We start from the raw sequence: 15085 nt of genomic DNA, 5'->3' as shown, positions 1-15085 counted from the left end.
CGAGGCGGTGAGTGACCGCGCCCGAGGCGCAGACGGCGGCCGCGGGAGGCCGGGCCCCGAGGGCTCTGTCTCCGGAGGGGCTGCCCGGCCAGCGGGCCCCAGCCCGAGGGTGCGGGGCACGGCTGCGGGGGAAGGGGCTTCGTAGTGAGCAATACCAGTGACGGTGCCGTGGCGAGTGGTGGGGACGAAAATGCCAGCAGGTCCCGAGACCAAGAGACTTTGAGATGAGCTTGGAAACAGTTATCCAGAAGGTTCCACAGAACAGGAGCACTTTAAGTTTTCCAGTGGAGAGGTTCCGTGGTGAAACGAGCTTAGAAAAGAGCGAGAGTCCCAGCTCCCCCGCCTCCTCGTCGCTTGGGAGTCACGCAGCACTAAAGGCTCAGGGAAGTCCTGCCTGAGGAAACCGGTTTCTCTTTAACGCAGAACTTCCCAGATGCATTTGTCTGCAGAACGTTCCCCCTGCCCGTTACACCCACTAACGTCCCAGGGAAGCCATTTTGGGGTACTTGAGCTGTAAGGAGGGCTCCGGAGGGCGGACAGTCCTCCCCTTTGTCCCCCTGCCACAGCGTCTCCCTCTTCTTTCTCTCTTCCTTGAGGAGGGAGCAAGTCTACTCGTCTGATTGTTCTCGGTCTGCCCCTGTGTCCTTTGTCTTACACGCGTGATGCATTTGCGGGGAATAGGAGACTGTGTGGTGGGTCAGTGTGCGCGAGTGAAATGGGCTGGAAGGGTGGGCTGCGTGGGCAGCTGGGGTGTAGGGCAAGGCAGTCTCTTGGCAAAGTGGGGCGAAGTGTCAGTCACAGCCGAGCGTCAGCTGCCTGGGGACGAAGGTGGAGTCACGGCCCTCTGCTTGCAGGTGAAGGAAGAGTGCCGCCTGCTCAACGCCCCGCCCGTGCCTCCCCGCGGTGGCAGTGGCAGCAGCAGGCTCTCAGGCAGCCCCCCTGTGCCCCCTCGCTTCCCCAAGCTGCAGCCTGTCCACTCGCCCAGCTCCAGCCTCTCCTACTACTCTTCGGGCCTCCAGGATGGGTGAGTTCCTTTCTTTGCTAGGCCCTGGGTTCTTCCGAGGTGGATCAAGGCAGGAGAGGGTGGAGAGGGGAGTGCGGTGCTGAGGAAGACGAAGGCTTCAGGCCTGGGACGTTCTGGGGCTGCAGGTCCCTGTGCGGTAGCTGAGGGAAAGGGTATCTGGGGGCCCAGTGTCCTGATGTCCTGCTCTGCCACCTTCCTGTTCCAGCTTGTTTTCTTCCTAAATGACCAGGGTTGGATGGCAGCATTGCTCTGCTTCCCTTCAGACTGGGGCTCTGCTGCAGGATAGAGTGCTCCTTGCTATTTTAAAATGTTTATGTAATTCAGATCAGTTTAATTTTTCCCCTTGCATTTTCTGCTGTGGGTTGAGGGATGTTGGAAGAAAGAATAGGGCAATCCCAGAGTCTCAGGCTTTGGGGACTGGAGTACAGGCCAGTGTTGCTGAGATCAGTGGTGGCCTCTGTCATGTTTCCCTTTTGCTCTGCCTTACCTGTCCTGTATGCATGTGTCTGTCTGTCTCTGTCCACAGGGCGGGTTCCCGCAGTGCCAGTGGCTCCCCGTCACCAGATGCCTACTCCCTCTATTGCTACCCATGCACCTGGGGAGACTGCAAGGTGGGCGAGTCCTCTAGCCGCCCGCCACCAGGACCCCTGCCCTCCACCACGCAGCCCAGCCAGGCCCCCCGGGCCCTTGCAGAGCCCCTGAGCAGTCGAGCTTCCTCCGTGTTGGGGACCGACACCCCTGTCAAGACCTACCACAGCTGCCCACCTCTGTTCAAGCCCTCTCACCCCCAGAAACGCTTCGCTCCCTTTGGAGCTCTCAATCCCTTTTCTGGGCCTGCCCACCCGTCGGGCCCTTCAGCGGCCCCCTGTTCTGGACCTACAGCCACCTTGGGTCCCCTGGCTACCTCCTGCCCTGCATATTCCCCAGGGCCAGCCTCGCCAGGCCGGGCCTATTCAGCTGCTCCCCTCTCTTCTTGTCCCCCCTCATCATCATCGTCTTCTGAATGGCAGGAACCAGCCCTGGAGCCCTTTGACCCCTTTGAGCTGGGGCAGGGCAGTTCTCCAGAGCCCGAGCTGTTGCGCTGTCAGGAGCCCAGAGCTGTGGAGGCACCTGGGCCTGGACCCTGCCTTTCGCCACTTGGTCCTCCCAAAGTCTTTGACCCTGAAGGTTTGGTGCTGAGGCAGGTCCCTACCCCATTGTCACCAGCTGCCCTGCAGGGGCCTGAGGCAGGAGGAACACGATTTTTTCTCACCCAAGGGCGCCTGGAAGGCCCTCCTGCCAGTCCCCGGGATGGAGCTACAAGCTCCGGGGGCCGGGATGCCACCCCCTGGCAGCCCCCCGCTGACCTGTCTGCGCTCTCTCTGGAGGAGGTCTCTTGCAGTCTGCGTTTCATCGGGCTCTCAGAGGATGTGGTGAGCTTCTTTGCCCGAGAACGCATCGATGGTAGCATCTTTGTGCAGCTCAGTGAGGACATACTGGCAGATGATTTCCACCTCACCAAGCTGCAGGTCAAGAAGATCATGCAGTTCATCAAAGGTTGGCGGCCCAAGATCTGAACTGGCCAGCCTGAAGCTGCACACCTAGAGTGCTGGCACAGAAGCCCTGGGGACCAGCCTTGGGTCTGCCAGGGAACAGCACTCCCAGAGAAGCACTACTCCCTCCAGGGAGAATCTACACCAAGACTGAGACTGCTCGGGAGCCACTCAGAGTGAATCCAGGGAGGCGCACTTGGAGATGGGATCCTCTGGGCTCCGAGCCCTGCGTGGGGACCTCTTGTCTTTGAGTGTGCAGAATTCGTGGGGAGTGTGCTAGAGGCTTCACTGTGCACATGGACCTGGTGCGGCATTTGCTGTCATTCCCATGGAGGGTGGGTGTCAAAAGCTGGTCTTCATGGTGACCTAACACCTTCCCATGCCCTGCTGCAGACGTCTTGCACTTCTCAAGCTTGTAGGTTGAGGTTAGAGACAAGGGAAAATAAGGCCCATAACTTAAGCACAAATTCCCCAAGTGCCCTCTCTCCTTTGTGCTCTGTGGGCTCTTGACCTAAAACTGCCCCAGAGTCACAGGGGCCGACCCTCTGGGATGCCCTGCCTTTACCCCCTTGCTGCACTGTGCTTTTGGTGCCTTGCCCTGAGCACGGGTGAATCAGGTACAAGCCTGTGCCACAGCACCTGAGCGCCACCTCTGGGTTCTGCTTCATGGGTGCCGACTTGGGGAGAGCACAGCTCTGCTATTGACCTGCTTATCCAGTTAGGGAGGCAGATGCTTTCCCGATGTTTCTAGCACACTGGCTTCTGCTCTGACCTAATACAACTAGTCATTTATCCCATCAGGTAGGGCTCAGTCTCCTGACTGACTCCATGGAAGAGCACGTAGACTTAGGTCAGCTGCTCCTTGATTCTACAAGCAAGCTGTGGTCTGTCACCCCCACTTCCACCAGTCTCCTTCCCCCATTGTTTGATGAGCACATAGTGTCCTTCCTTGGTTTTCTGTCACTGGCACAGGAGGGTACAGTTGGGAGAGAGAGCATGGTGGCTTGGAAAGACCTACCTTTCCCCTCCCCCTGGAGCTCAGGCCTCCTGCACTTGTTCACATGCTTCAGAGCAGATCTTTGTGCCCTTGAATTTTGAGCATGTGTACATCCACCCACCCACAAACACCACCACCACAGTACTCCTCCTCACGCCCACTAGTGTCAGGGCCCCAGAGGTGTCAGCCTTCTCTTCTGCCTTACCTAGATGACCTAGATATTTATTTCCTTCATTTTTTGTTTTTTAATCTTATGAGTAGTTAAGCCAGGCTGGCACCCACACCCCAAGCAGGCTGCCTCAGCTCTGAGAAGGGAAGTCAGAGAGTAGAACACAGAAACTGGGATGCTGAGACACTTGGTTTTCTTGCAAAACATCTAATGAATCCTCAAGGACTAGTGAAATAAATGCTAGACCACTGAAGAAGTACAAGTGGAATTCTGGGTGTTAGCTGCTTGCTTCTTTCGGAGGGCCACGGGACCCATGGGCATAATGTATATGTCTCTGGGCAGGAAAGAACTTTGGAATGGTGTAAGTGGCTCATTCATATGTCCCTGGAAGCAGCTGGTAGTAAACCTCATTCACTTCTGCAATTTCCTCATCAGCCCCTAGACAAGAACACTCCAACTCCCACTAATGTTTCACTGTAGTTCAAACCTACGTGGTGTTGCTGAATGGAAAGACCCAGACATCAAAGCTCAGTGTTGCTAGCCAGGGCCCAAGTTTAATTTCCCACCTTGGCAGAATGGCTACCTTCAGCTCAGACGCCTCATTTAGAAGCCTGTTAATAGCCTTGTTGCAGAGGATCAGTTCTCTCCCTCTACTGGTCATCTGAAAACCCCAGCCCAGAGCTGATTTGGTTTTAGTGTCTAGGTCTTCATAGCAACCGACAGCCAGTGTTTAGTAGAGCCAAAGCTCAGCTCCCTGCCTGCCAGTCCCAACAGAGCTGGGACCAGGAAAATATGTGAAGTACTTGCAAGTGTAGCAGAGGCAGGAGGAATCGGTACGATCTGAAAGTTTAGGATGCAGGGTGTGATGGGCCTTGAATTAGGATTCCACACACAGTGTGAATCCTTTTGCCAGACCCAGTTAGGAGCCCCAATGTTGTTTTCCCAGAATGGGCACTGCTTCTGCCAGAACACAAGTGTAGGAACTTTCCACATGAGGGTTGGGGGTGAGGAGGAGTTGAGGCTATGCTAGAGTGCAGGTGGTGTGGGTTGAATCAGCGTTCTTGTCCTGCTCCTATGTGCTGCCTCTGATCATTGAATGGGCATCTAATGTCTTCCCTGCTCTGGGGCAGCCAAGATGTACAGGATTACTGAACTCCAGGGAAATGTAATCTCTGCTTGACCCCAAAGTTCCCACAAATGTCCTGCAAAGCACGCATGAATGAGGCACAAGAAGAAAAGAAATGGGTAACATCATACAGTGAGGAAATCATTTGGGGAAAGAAGTATCTATATCCTGGTGTGCCATACCTGTCACATTTCTGCTGCTCTAGTTAACCTGGGCCACTTCCCCAATGTAAGCAGAAGCCCAGTGTTTAAAGCATTTAAACAGGCAGGTTTAAATGGCTTTAGGCAGATTAAGTCCCACTTCCTATCATCACAGTCCCTCTCAGGGTGTTGCCTAGAACTCTCCCAACACATTCTTACTCTCAAAGCATAGGGCTTTACTCCAGCTCATTTCTTGAAGGAGAGGTTTAAAACAGAAGGGGAGACAGAAGAGAAAGGAACAAGCAGGCAGAGAGGCTGGTACGGAGTTTGGTTTTTATTGTTATCATGTGTTTGGCTGTGTGCAGAACTGCCCTCACAACCAATGGCCACCACTGGCATCTCAGGAGGAACAGGCAGCGAAGATGGCTTCAGATGGCGCTCAGCTGCCATTGTGAGCCTCTGAACTTATAAAATGAGCACAGTGGGTTCCACCTTCCAACATGAAATGCAAACTCTAATTCACAGTCAGACTTCCCCAGGAGGGAGATGGTCGTAGCTGAAGGCACTTTAATGGAGAAGCAAACCCACTGCCAGAGTATGTCTTCCTTCCAGTTACTCTGATAAACCTAGACACCACTCAGTTGGAGAACCACACACTGCCGGCAGCTGGGGTTAGTGTGCTGACTGAGCAAGGCGTGAGGGCCTGCTCACTGGTAGAACTTCTTGTTAGGGCTGTTAGCATGGTCAATTAGCAGCTGGCACGGGGTGAACTGTTTTCCGTAGGCAGCCTCGTACCTCCTGAGCCGGTCCACTATCTTCTGAGCACCATACAGATCCAGAAAGCGGAAAGGCCCTAAATAGAGAAACAGGACTTTGCTGAAGGAGACAGCAACATGAGCTCTAGGATAAAGTGAGCTACCTTCCCAACCAGGAAGACCAACCTCCTAGACAAGGGGGGAAGCCGAGCCCGAAGACCGCGCCAATGTCTCCCTCTGCAGGTGTGGCCAAGATCCCTTCCTGCAGGCACATGACTGCCTCATTCACAAATCTTGTCAGTAGGCGGTACTGGACATCTTCGTCAGAGGAGCTGCCAACAGGAAGAGAGATTTAGGTAGGGAACAGGTGAAGGGGAGGAAAGCAGGAGCTGCAGGTGCAGAATGTGAAGTGGGGGTGGCTGATGGGGGCTCTGCACCAGGCAGTCCCGACCCTCCCACTCTAAAGAAGACGCTGCCTGGGAGGCCCAGCCTTCCCCCTTAGAAATAGTGGAGAGTTACTTGTCCTAATTAACATGAAACTGAGCACCCAGAACAGGGCCTAGCACGGAGGACAGAACTGCTCACAAATGACAATAAGATCTGGGAGGTGGAGGGGCCTAGGATAATATGTCCTTCCAGCACTCTGGGACCTTCACAGTGAACACTGGAGCAGTGGTGGCCTTCACCAGGCTTGGCCCACTTCTCACCTTGGTGGCCAGAAGAGACTGAGGTGGCGTGCGCAAGGGCTCTACACTTGTAAAGCACCATGCCAGCATCAGGAGTGCTCTTTCCATGTGGGTATGGTGATCATAAAGAAAATGGAAGAGGGGCTGAGAAGCTTTGGGCTGTTTCAAAGCCATTGGCCACTCAAAATGACTTACACCTCAGACTTAGGAGGCACCTTCAGACTTGCCAAAATACTGTCCACGTCAGAATTTAAATTCTTATTCTTCACACCCTCCTGATAGACATAAAAGCCCTTCCCAGACTTGCGACCTAAAAGCAAGAAAAGGGAACGTTACTATTTGTTTGTTCTCAGAGCCCTGGGCCTGAGAATTCTTGTCTCTGCCCCTCTGCTAGAAAGCTCCAACCTCTTTTCTGAATTCCTGAATTTGCATATCTAGCTAACCCTAGCAATTTGGTCTTTGTCAGAAGAGTTGGCCATAGGAAGATCTTGTATCTCCTGGAGCTTGGAAATCTGCATATCTGGATGTGAAAGGCCAACTAGGGTATTTTAATGTCCAGACATGCAACACCAGGTGCTAGGATGCCAAGTCCTAGTGCTGATTTTGCTGCTATTTTGCTGCAACACCTCTCTGTGGGCCTCAACTGTATACTCTGTATTGAGAGGTTTTACTTTTTCCCCACAAGTGGCCAGACTACATGGCAAAGTCTGGATGTGGCACTTGATACTGCAGTATCACAGACGTAGTAGAACCCTTGGGCAGAATGGAAATGCTCATCCATCTGGCATAACTTGGGCCGGGTAATGGCGGAGCCCCAAGAGGCTAGAGCTCTGCCTTTTGTCCATAATCTATAGGCTCAGCCTATGAGGAGGTTCTCACAAAATTATTTTTGAAATTCCCTATGTCAAGGGCTCTGTATTTAGGAAACGCTCTTTTCCACATGGGCCTTCTGTGACTCTTGGGTCTCAGGAAACTGCTCAGAACTTTGTAACTAATGGTGCTAGTTATGTTTCCTTGAGGCTACTCACCCAGGAAGCCCTTGGACACCATCTGTTGCAGTAGTTCTAGGTTTCCACCTCCAAACCGCTCCCCAAAGGCCTTGCCTAGGTCTTCTGCCACATGTTTAGCTACATCCACACCAACTTCATCCACCAGTGTGGCAGCGCCCACAGGAAAGCCAAGGCTTGTGGTCAGGGAATCCAGCTTCTTAGGGTCGACTCCTTCCTGAATAGCAAGTGAAGCCAGGACCTCAGAGGAAGGCTATCTCAGACACCACCCCTGCCAAGAGCACCCCGTATTGGCTCCCTAGACACAGTCTTGTGCAAAACCCACTTCTCTTTTGGTTGTCAATCTGGCCAGGCCCAGGACTGGTGCTATTTCATTCAGGGAAGCACAAAGAGGTTTGGGAGCCACAAGTGGAAAGTCTAAGTCTTCTCTAGTCACAGTATTTTAATAAGGAGATTCCATGGGAAACAGGGCTGACTGTGCCACGATTTACAGAAGAAACATTATCAAAGAGTAGCACTGCAGAGCCCTGTGATGCCCGTGTCTGGATAAGAAAAGATCCCCCTTCTTTCCTGCCAGGGAATGACATGGAAGGTCACCAGAGGGGTGTGTGTGTGGCAGAAGCAGATACAGCACCAGTCAGACCAAGTGGGCCCTTCCAGATGGTCCCTGCCACAGAGGGGATGCAGAAACAGCATAAGAGAGCATGTTGAGAGACCTCTGGCTTAATGGAACAGTAAGGAGGCTGAGGGAGCAGAGGTAAAATTCTGGCCACTTTAGTGCAGCACAAACCCCATGACTTCCCACCACTGTGCAGAAAGGGAGGGCACAAAAGGGCCTTCCCCGAGAAGAGTCAGGAGTCAGTATATTAGAAGGAGTCTTTTCTTCATTTTGACATTATCAGTGTTGGAGGACTGACTGAAGGAGTGGATGGTGCCTCAAACACTCCAGAGAGCAACACCAACCTGGAGGATCCGGATGACTTCAGACATCATGGGTGCAAGACACCTGGTGGTGAAGAAGCCAGGTCCATCCTGCCAAGGGAGAGATCATGAGCTCACTGGCTGCCCTGTTGCTGGTACAACCCAAGTCCAAAACCAGTCTCCTTTTCCCAGATGTCATTTCAGAATGTAAGCTGATTTAAAATCTCAATTAGAATCCTTAAAATTAAATTGCAGGGGAAGCCATACCAAGGGTAGCCTGGCTTGAATCAAACAGCACAACATATACTTTCATGGTCACCTGTGAGGTCTGGAGTGGCTAGGAGAACCCTGCCACATCCCAGACACTCCCCACTCCTAGTGTGATTCAGTGGTACAGAGTCAATACCACTGTCCATCCTGGAGATAATCAAGGGGAAAATCATATTAAAGCTGGCGTATCTGCCCCAGAATAGTTTAAACAAGCCTGGAGGTTTAAGGAGTCTTATTGGAACTTTTCAAAATTTGCTGCTCTGTTATATAGCTCCTTACCTTAACCACGATGATGAGCTTCCCCTGCTTGAGACCAACGGCTACAGCTGAAGCAGTTGTGTCCTTGGAAGTTTTCTCGGTTGTGATAATCTCCAGCAGCTGCATCTTATCCACAGGAGAGAAGTAGTGCATGCCAATCACCTGGCAAGGAGAGCCAAAAGTGAACAGATTTAAGACCGCTGAGGAGGGAACCTAACAGCATTCCTTTTTTGCTGGGAAAGCATCTGCAGAGAAAGGTGGTTGTGATTGAGGAATACTGATTGATATAGTCAAGTGGTTTGGTTTCAAGGTTCTTTAATAAAAAAGTCAATATATTCAGGGACAGCTTATTGGAATCTTCCTATTCGATTTGCTTCTAGGTCTTTTCACTAAGAACATCTGACCCTACCAACAATCAGTGTCAAAAGCACAGCTAAAGGCCAAACTAGATTTATAAAAGAAGAATGAAGCTTCCATTCATGCTAACAATGATGTTGGTTTAGGTTAGAGGGTCCACATTTTTGTGGGGAGGGACAGGCAGAAGAATTAGTTAATATGCTGGACTGTCAGAGATGTATTTACGTTTTACACAGACGGGTCTCATCACCAGGATTCTTGTTTAAATAACACTCAAATGCACTTCAAGACTCATTAAACCAGTGGTTCTCAAAGTGTAGTACCCAGAGCCAGTAGTATTAGCATCACCCAATGTTAGAACTCAGATTCTCAGACCCACCCCAGCCCTACTGAATCAGAAACTCCACGGGCAGATCCGTCTTTGACAAGTGTGCCCAGAGACTCTGCTGCATGCTAAAGTTTGAGAACTGTCTCACTGAGCTAACAATTATACAGTCTTCATAGCAGAGTTGGGAAAGAAGTCTAATTCATTCCTTACGGTTTGCTCTCTCCCTCCACTTTAGCTGTAAGGTGTGACCACTAGTATCTACCGTTTACCAACTGCTTACTAGCCACCTGTTCTTTAATACATGTATCATTTGTTCCTTACATTTAATCCATTACAACCCTCGGAACTGGTCAGTGGAATTATCTAGGTATGGAAAAAAATTGAAAAATAGATTGAAATTTGCAGCTCAGGGTCGATTAGTAAATGGCAGGGGATTCCATACAGGTCTGACTGTCTCTAAAGCCTGACCACTTACCATTATGTAATACACAGATCAATTAACTGTTATGCAAACTTATCAATCCAAAATTGCTTTTAACTCCTGAACTGTTCTTTTACTTATCTCTGAAATACTTAGGAACTGATTCAGACTCAGTACCACTGTGCAAAGGGAACTAGTCTTTATTGATGTATAATTTATACACAATAAAAAGCACAGATCTTAAAGTGTTCAGTTCGATGAGTTTTGACAATTGTATACAGATCCACATAATCAATACCTCAAGCAAAATACATTTACATCACTCAAAGTTGTGCCAAAAGTGACTAACTCACCCTGGGTTGCTGGGACTTTCCCAGTTGTAGCACTGAAGGTCCTGTGTCCTGGGAAAGCCCTCAGTCTTGGGCAAACTGAGATGGTTGGTCACCCTACTTGTGCCCCCTTGGCTTACTCTCATGTGAATGACATAAGGCTAATGACATAATGAACAGATGAGAAAAACTATTCAAGATACCTGGACGCAAAGTGTGACACGGCTCTACTTCTCTAGGGAGAAGCAGAGGGTAGCGTCAAGCCAGCAACAACAGATTCTCCTTTACCGACTTTACATGTTGCAGAGAGGCTTTGAGCCACGTGACCTGGCCTGTCCATGTGGAAATGCTGTACATACACTTTACACTGTTTTTGTGTCTTCCTTCAGGGCAGACTATCAGTCACCACTTCTGTGACCTTTTTCCTGTTATCAATGAGGCTGCATCTGTCAGGCCCCACGTCACTTCTAACCTGCTGTGTGCTAGGAAACTAGATTACTCTGCATTAGCAAGCTAGAAGATATATGCTTCTGTGTTTTTAGTACACAGACTTTGTATTAACAAGTTCAGCTGCTTAAAGGTCTTTTATATTTCCTGCCTACCTTTGGCTGGTTCTGGTTAGCTGAGACTAACTGGCATCCTCCAGGGAAGTGAGGTGTTTTATTCTCCTTGAATGATTTCCTTCCCTTTAATTAATCCGGTTGAGAGCACAGATAAATTTCTAATCATTCCAAATACTCACTGGAAATGCTTCTACACCCAACCCTTCTGCAGAAACCTAAGTGAACCCACAGGTGGGCACATCCCACCACTCCCCCTGATCCTCCACTCCCAGATCTCGAGTTGGAACCAAACTTGTCCTAACCAAACCCTGTAGCTGACTTGATATTTTGAAGCATTCATTCTTGTTTTAGGGCCTATCCCTCAAGGCCTAATTATAGGAGAAAGGTAGGTCTTATTGTCTGAAACTGAAAAATAATTCCCATTAGGGTTGCAAACCACCTACACAAATGTATTTTAGGTGTTCTTCACTTATTCCTGCATCTCACACTGCTCATGGTATGAGCTTTTCTGTGCCCAGTTTTTGGGAATCACTCCCATTCACTTCATAATCCATGCCAGTCCCTTCTCTACTCACATACTAAGGTATCAGTGAGCCTGAAGCAGTAAAACATTTCAGGGTTTTTCCTCTGTTCAGAGTTTACCTTCTCAGGTCTTTTGCTGACAGCAGCAATTTCTCTGATTGGGAGAGCAGATGTGTTACTGGCAAAGACACAGTGATCTGGAATCACCTGCAGGGGAAAAGCATTTAGGGATGTGTCATATAGGCCCGGGAGGTGGCTAGAGGCCACAGCAAAGCTCAGAAATGACAGTTGGGCGCAGCCCACCCTCTCGCCCACAACTACTCAGACAGTGGACATCACTCATCCAGACAATTCTGGATCACCTCGGGACTTCTATGTTAGGGAATGTGTTGGCCTTGTTCTTTTTCCCATTCAGCCTTCCTTTACTTATAATTAAAGCCCATAATTAAGGTCATCTAATCCTGACCTGGAGACTCAGTAGTTGGGCAAATAAGATACCTTAGATAAACACTAAAAAAGACTGCCTTGAATCAAGTTTCATTCATTTCAAGACTCAGCATGGGTGTCAACCCCTCTTCTTGTCTAAATAGGCCCTCAAGCTTATACCACCCACCACCACCCCCTCTGCTTCCCCTCCACCTTTATAAAAACAAGCCATAGGGGCTGGCTAGTTAGCTCAGTTGGTAAGAGCGCAGTGTTATAACACCGAAAGTCAGAGGTTTGGATCCTCATACCAATCAGCTGCCAAAACAAACAAAAACAAGCCATAATATGCATGCCTATCTCATTTTATATAGTGTTTTACTAAAAAATGGCACAACATTATACTTATATCTACAGGACATGAATACTGTTAACTATTAGTTTTATCAACCTGGAGAATAATCGCTAATGCAGACTGTCTCAGTATTCTGTCATAATCCCAATTTATTCATGTTTTTATTCAGATGCTTGTATGAAAAACATGGAAGGCACACCTGTCAAATTTGTGCACATCTGAGACAGGCAGAATCGTAGCATTACAAATGAGAATCAAGGTGGAAGATACATTCAACACACGAAAAAGTTGAGTATAAAGTAAGATCGATTATAATGGAGATAAAGGTAAAGTACTGCATTAAGATTAAAAAAAGAAAAAGGGGTACTTGATGGATAAGGCCTGACTTGGCAGTACACTTGTCATGAAGGTCTCATGATTTTAGTTAATCAAAGGTGGAATGTGAGTCGACAGTGCAGCAGAAGTGTAAGAAAGCTAACAGAGTCTCAAACTGCAGTGTTAGTGGTATGGCATCTAATGCTGGTGGCAAAATCCCCTATGAAGAGCAAACCATTGTCTCCACAGATGGCTGGCAACAACTCCTCCTCCCCTTGGACAGGCATGTTTTTCCTCTCATCCACAGGAAGAGTCTATTTCCCCTCTCCCTGAACTGGGCTAGCCCTGTGACTTGTTTTTACCAAAGGAATGCAGCAGTGGCTCTGCCAGTGGCAGGTCTAACCATGTGAAGCCTGTAGCTTCTGCTTTGACTTCCCTGGAAGACAGCAGCCATGCTGTAGGGGGGGGGGGGGGGGGGGGGGGGGGGGGGGGGGGGGGGGGGGGGGGGGGGGGGGGGGGGGGGGGGGGGGGGGGGGGGGGGGGGGGGGGGGGGGGGGGGGGGGGGGGGGGGGGGGGGGGGGGGGGGGGGGGGGGGGGGGGGGGGGGGGGGGGGGGGGGGGGGGGGGGGGGGGGGGGGGGGGGGGGGGGGGGGGGGGGGGGGGGGGGGGGGGGGGGGGGGGGGGGGGGGGGGGGGGGGGGGGGGGGGGGGGGGGGGGGGGGGGGGGGGGGGGGGGGGGGGGGGGGGGGGGGGGGGGGGGGGGGGGGGGGGGGGGGAGCACTAAGGCGCCCAAACCAAGCTTCCAGCTGAATGCAGGCCCACGAGTGACCCCAGCCATCTCTGCAGAGCCCTGCCCAAACTGCAGAATTGTGAAAGACTTGTTATTTTGTCACTATGTTCTGAAGCGGTCTGTTATACAGCAGAACCCTGAGACATGATGAAAACACTAAAGAGAACCACCAGAACAGTGAAGGGTCTAGAGACAATGTCTTATGAAGAATGTCAAAGGAATGGGTTTTGGTTAGTTCTACAGAGAGTAAGAGAAAATAATTTTTAAATCCTTGAAGAACTATCAGTATGTTCAGCTTTAAAATTTACTTATAAAGAAAGCAAAGGCCAGATGGACTTAATGCTCTCTTCAAGAACTTTTGCCTAAAATTCTTGGATTTTTCTAAATACAGATCTGCTCTGGACTTTAGTCTTTCCCACCCTTTTTGAATAATTTCTTGGCATACATCCTATCTTAGATGATTTCACTGGCTTCACTAAGGGCATCTGATAGGTTATATAAGTAACCATAACATACATAATTTTTTAGATTTTACCTACAGTAATATAAATCTATATTACTATAAAATATTTATATTTAAATATAAATATAGTAAATCTAAAATCTTTCTACCTAAAGCTGGTATCTCTTTTCTTACTATCTGCTAGAAATCAATGATTCCCTTTCTCATCTCCCTCGCTCACTTCCCCTAGTTCCTTCCCCTCTGTGTACTGCACGATCACATATGACTCCGACTTTTCCTTCTCTTTACCTTCCAGGTTTGGTTCTACCTCTTTCCTCCCCTAACCTTTTTTTCAATTGTAACTACTGATTAGTTTATAGTCTACACTTCTCTTGATTTGATCCCTCGTTTCTCTCTTCTTCGACCACTGGCTTCCCAATTGCTAAAACTAACAACCTTTTTCTACTCTGATACTCCTAAATCCAGATTTTCCAAAAGCAAATACCATGCCCTAGTTGGTGTTCTTCTCTCCACCCTGACTGTGTTTGCTTCTGATGCTTCTAGAATCTACCTACTACTGGCTTGGCAGCGCCTTCAAAGCTCCGGGAATATCATCTAAATCTCTAAGCTGAAAAGCCATCTAGCATAGATGGGATACAAATCTACCTAGCTCTTCTGAATTTTCTCTCTCAGTTGAACCTAGCATTACACTTTGCCTAAAGAGAAGATTTTGGAATGTGTGTCTCACAAATGGAATTTGTCCCCAACACAGCTGCTTGTCTTTAGTTTCTAAACCTCCTTGCATTCAGTCTTCAGTGGAGCAGGGACTGTGCCCCCATGGAAAGGCATGTTATAGGAGTGCTGTGCTTCATCACAGCCCACTGCTCCAGACACCCAGTGTGTGGCCAGGTCAGCACCATTTCATGTGTGCCATCAGCTAACCCACATTCTGTTTATTCGACCGTAGGCTGGTCTTGGACTTGGTCTCACCTTGTGCCTGAATTCCTGCCATTTCTCCTTCTCCAGGCTCTCTCTTTACACCACCCATTTTAAGTACCTGTTTTGTTCATGTCATCCCATCTCAAGGTTGGCTCTTTAGAGCATTTGGGAACAAGTCCGCAGCAGCATTTCCATAGAATCCTGTCTGGAGAAACTGTTTATCCCCTATTTCCTCTATGCTTAGAGCAGAAAAAGTTTGGTTATGGCTTGCAGCCAACCGAAAAATCTCAAGACACGTGGCTATACTCCGTGAAGTTATTTGTATGTTTGGGTGACTGAACTCCTGCATGAATAAGGCTAATGAACCCTGTGCTTAGCTTTGTTTTCTTCCTTTAGGATTTAGACTTGACCTTTATAA

General features: G+C 49.6%; 2 protein-coding genes across 2 annotated transcripts in view; one reads left to right on the top strand and one right to left on the bottom strand.

Annotated features, from left to right (window-relative positions):
• The window catches only part of GAREML (GRB2 associated, regulator of MAPK1-like), a 5886-nt gene extending 1896 nt beyond the window's left edge, over window positions 1-3990 (top strand). The window contains exons 3-5 of the mRNA XM_008581402.1: window positions 855-1024; window positions 1551-1635; window positions 2035-3990. Coding sequence (XP_008579624.1) covers window positions 855-1024; window positions 1551-1635; window positions 2035-2580 — 801 coding nt within the window. The 3' untranslated portion in view covers window positions 2581-3990. The remainder of the gene's footprint in view (window positions 1-854; window positions 1025-1550; window positions 1636-2034) is intronic.
• Window positions 3991-5301: 1311 nt separating this feature from the next.
• The window catches only part of HADHA (hydroxyacyl-CoA dehydrogenase/3-ketoacyl-CoA thiolase/enoyl-CoA hydratase (trifunctional protein), alpha subunit), a 47961-nt gene continuing 38177 nt past the window's right edge, over window positions 5302-15085 (bottom strand). The window contains exons 14-20 of the mRNA XM_008581397.1: window positions 11526-11612; window positions 8907-9047; window positions 8400-8468; window positions 7458-7653; window positions 6625-6739; window positions 5930-6075; window positions 5302-5841 (exon numbers count right to left, since the gene is read on the bottom strand). Of these exons, the coding sequence (XP_008579619.1) occupies window positions 5696-5841; window positions 5930-6075; window positions 6625-6739; window positions 7458-7653; window positions 8400-8468; window positions 8907-9047; window positions 11526-11612 (900 nt within the window). The 3' untranslated portion in view covers window positions 5302-5695. The remainder of the gene's footprint in view (window positions 5842-5929; window positions 6076-6624; window positions 6740-7457; window positions 7654-8399; window positions 8469-8906; window positions 9048-11525; window positions 11613-15085) is intronic.

Source organism: Galeopterus variegatus, unplaced genomic scaffold (genome assembly GCF_000696425.1).
Source record: "Galeopterus variegatus unplaced genomic scaffold, G_variegatus-3.0.2 Scaffold2345, whole genome shotgun sequence".
Classification (NCBI taxonomy): Eukaryota; Metazoa; Chordata; class Mammalia; order Dermoptera; family Cynocephalidae; genus Galeopterus; species Galeopterus variegatus.
The sequence above is the reverse complement of the archived record's forward strand: the minus strand, read 5'-3'. Positions and strand labels throughout refer to the sequence as shown.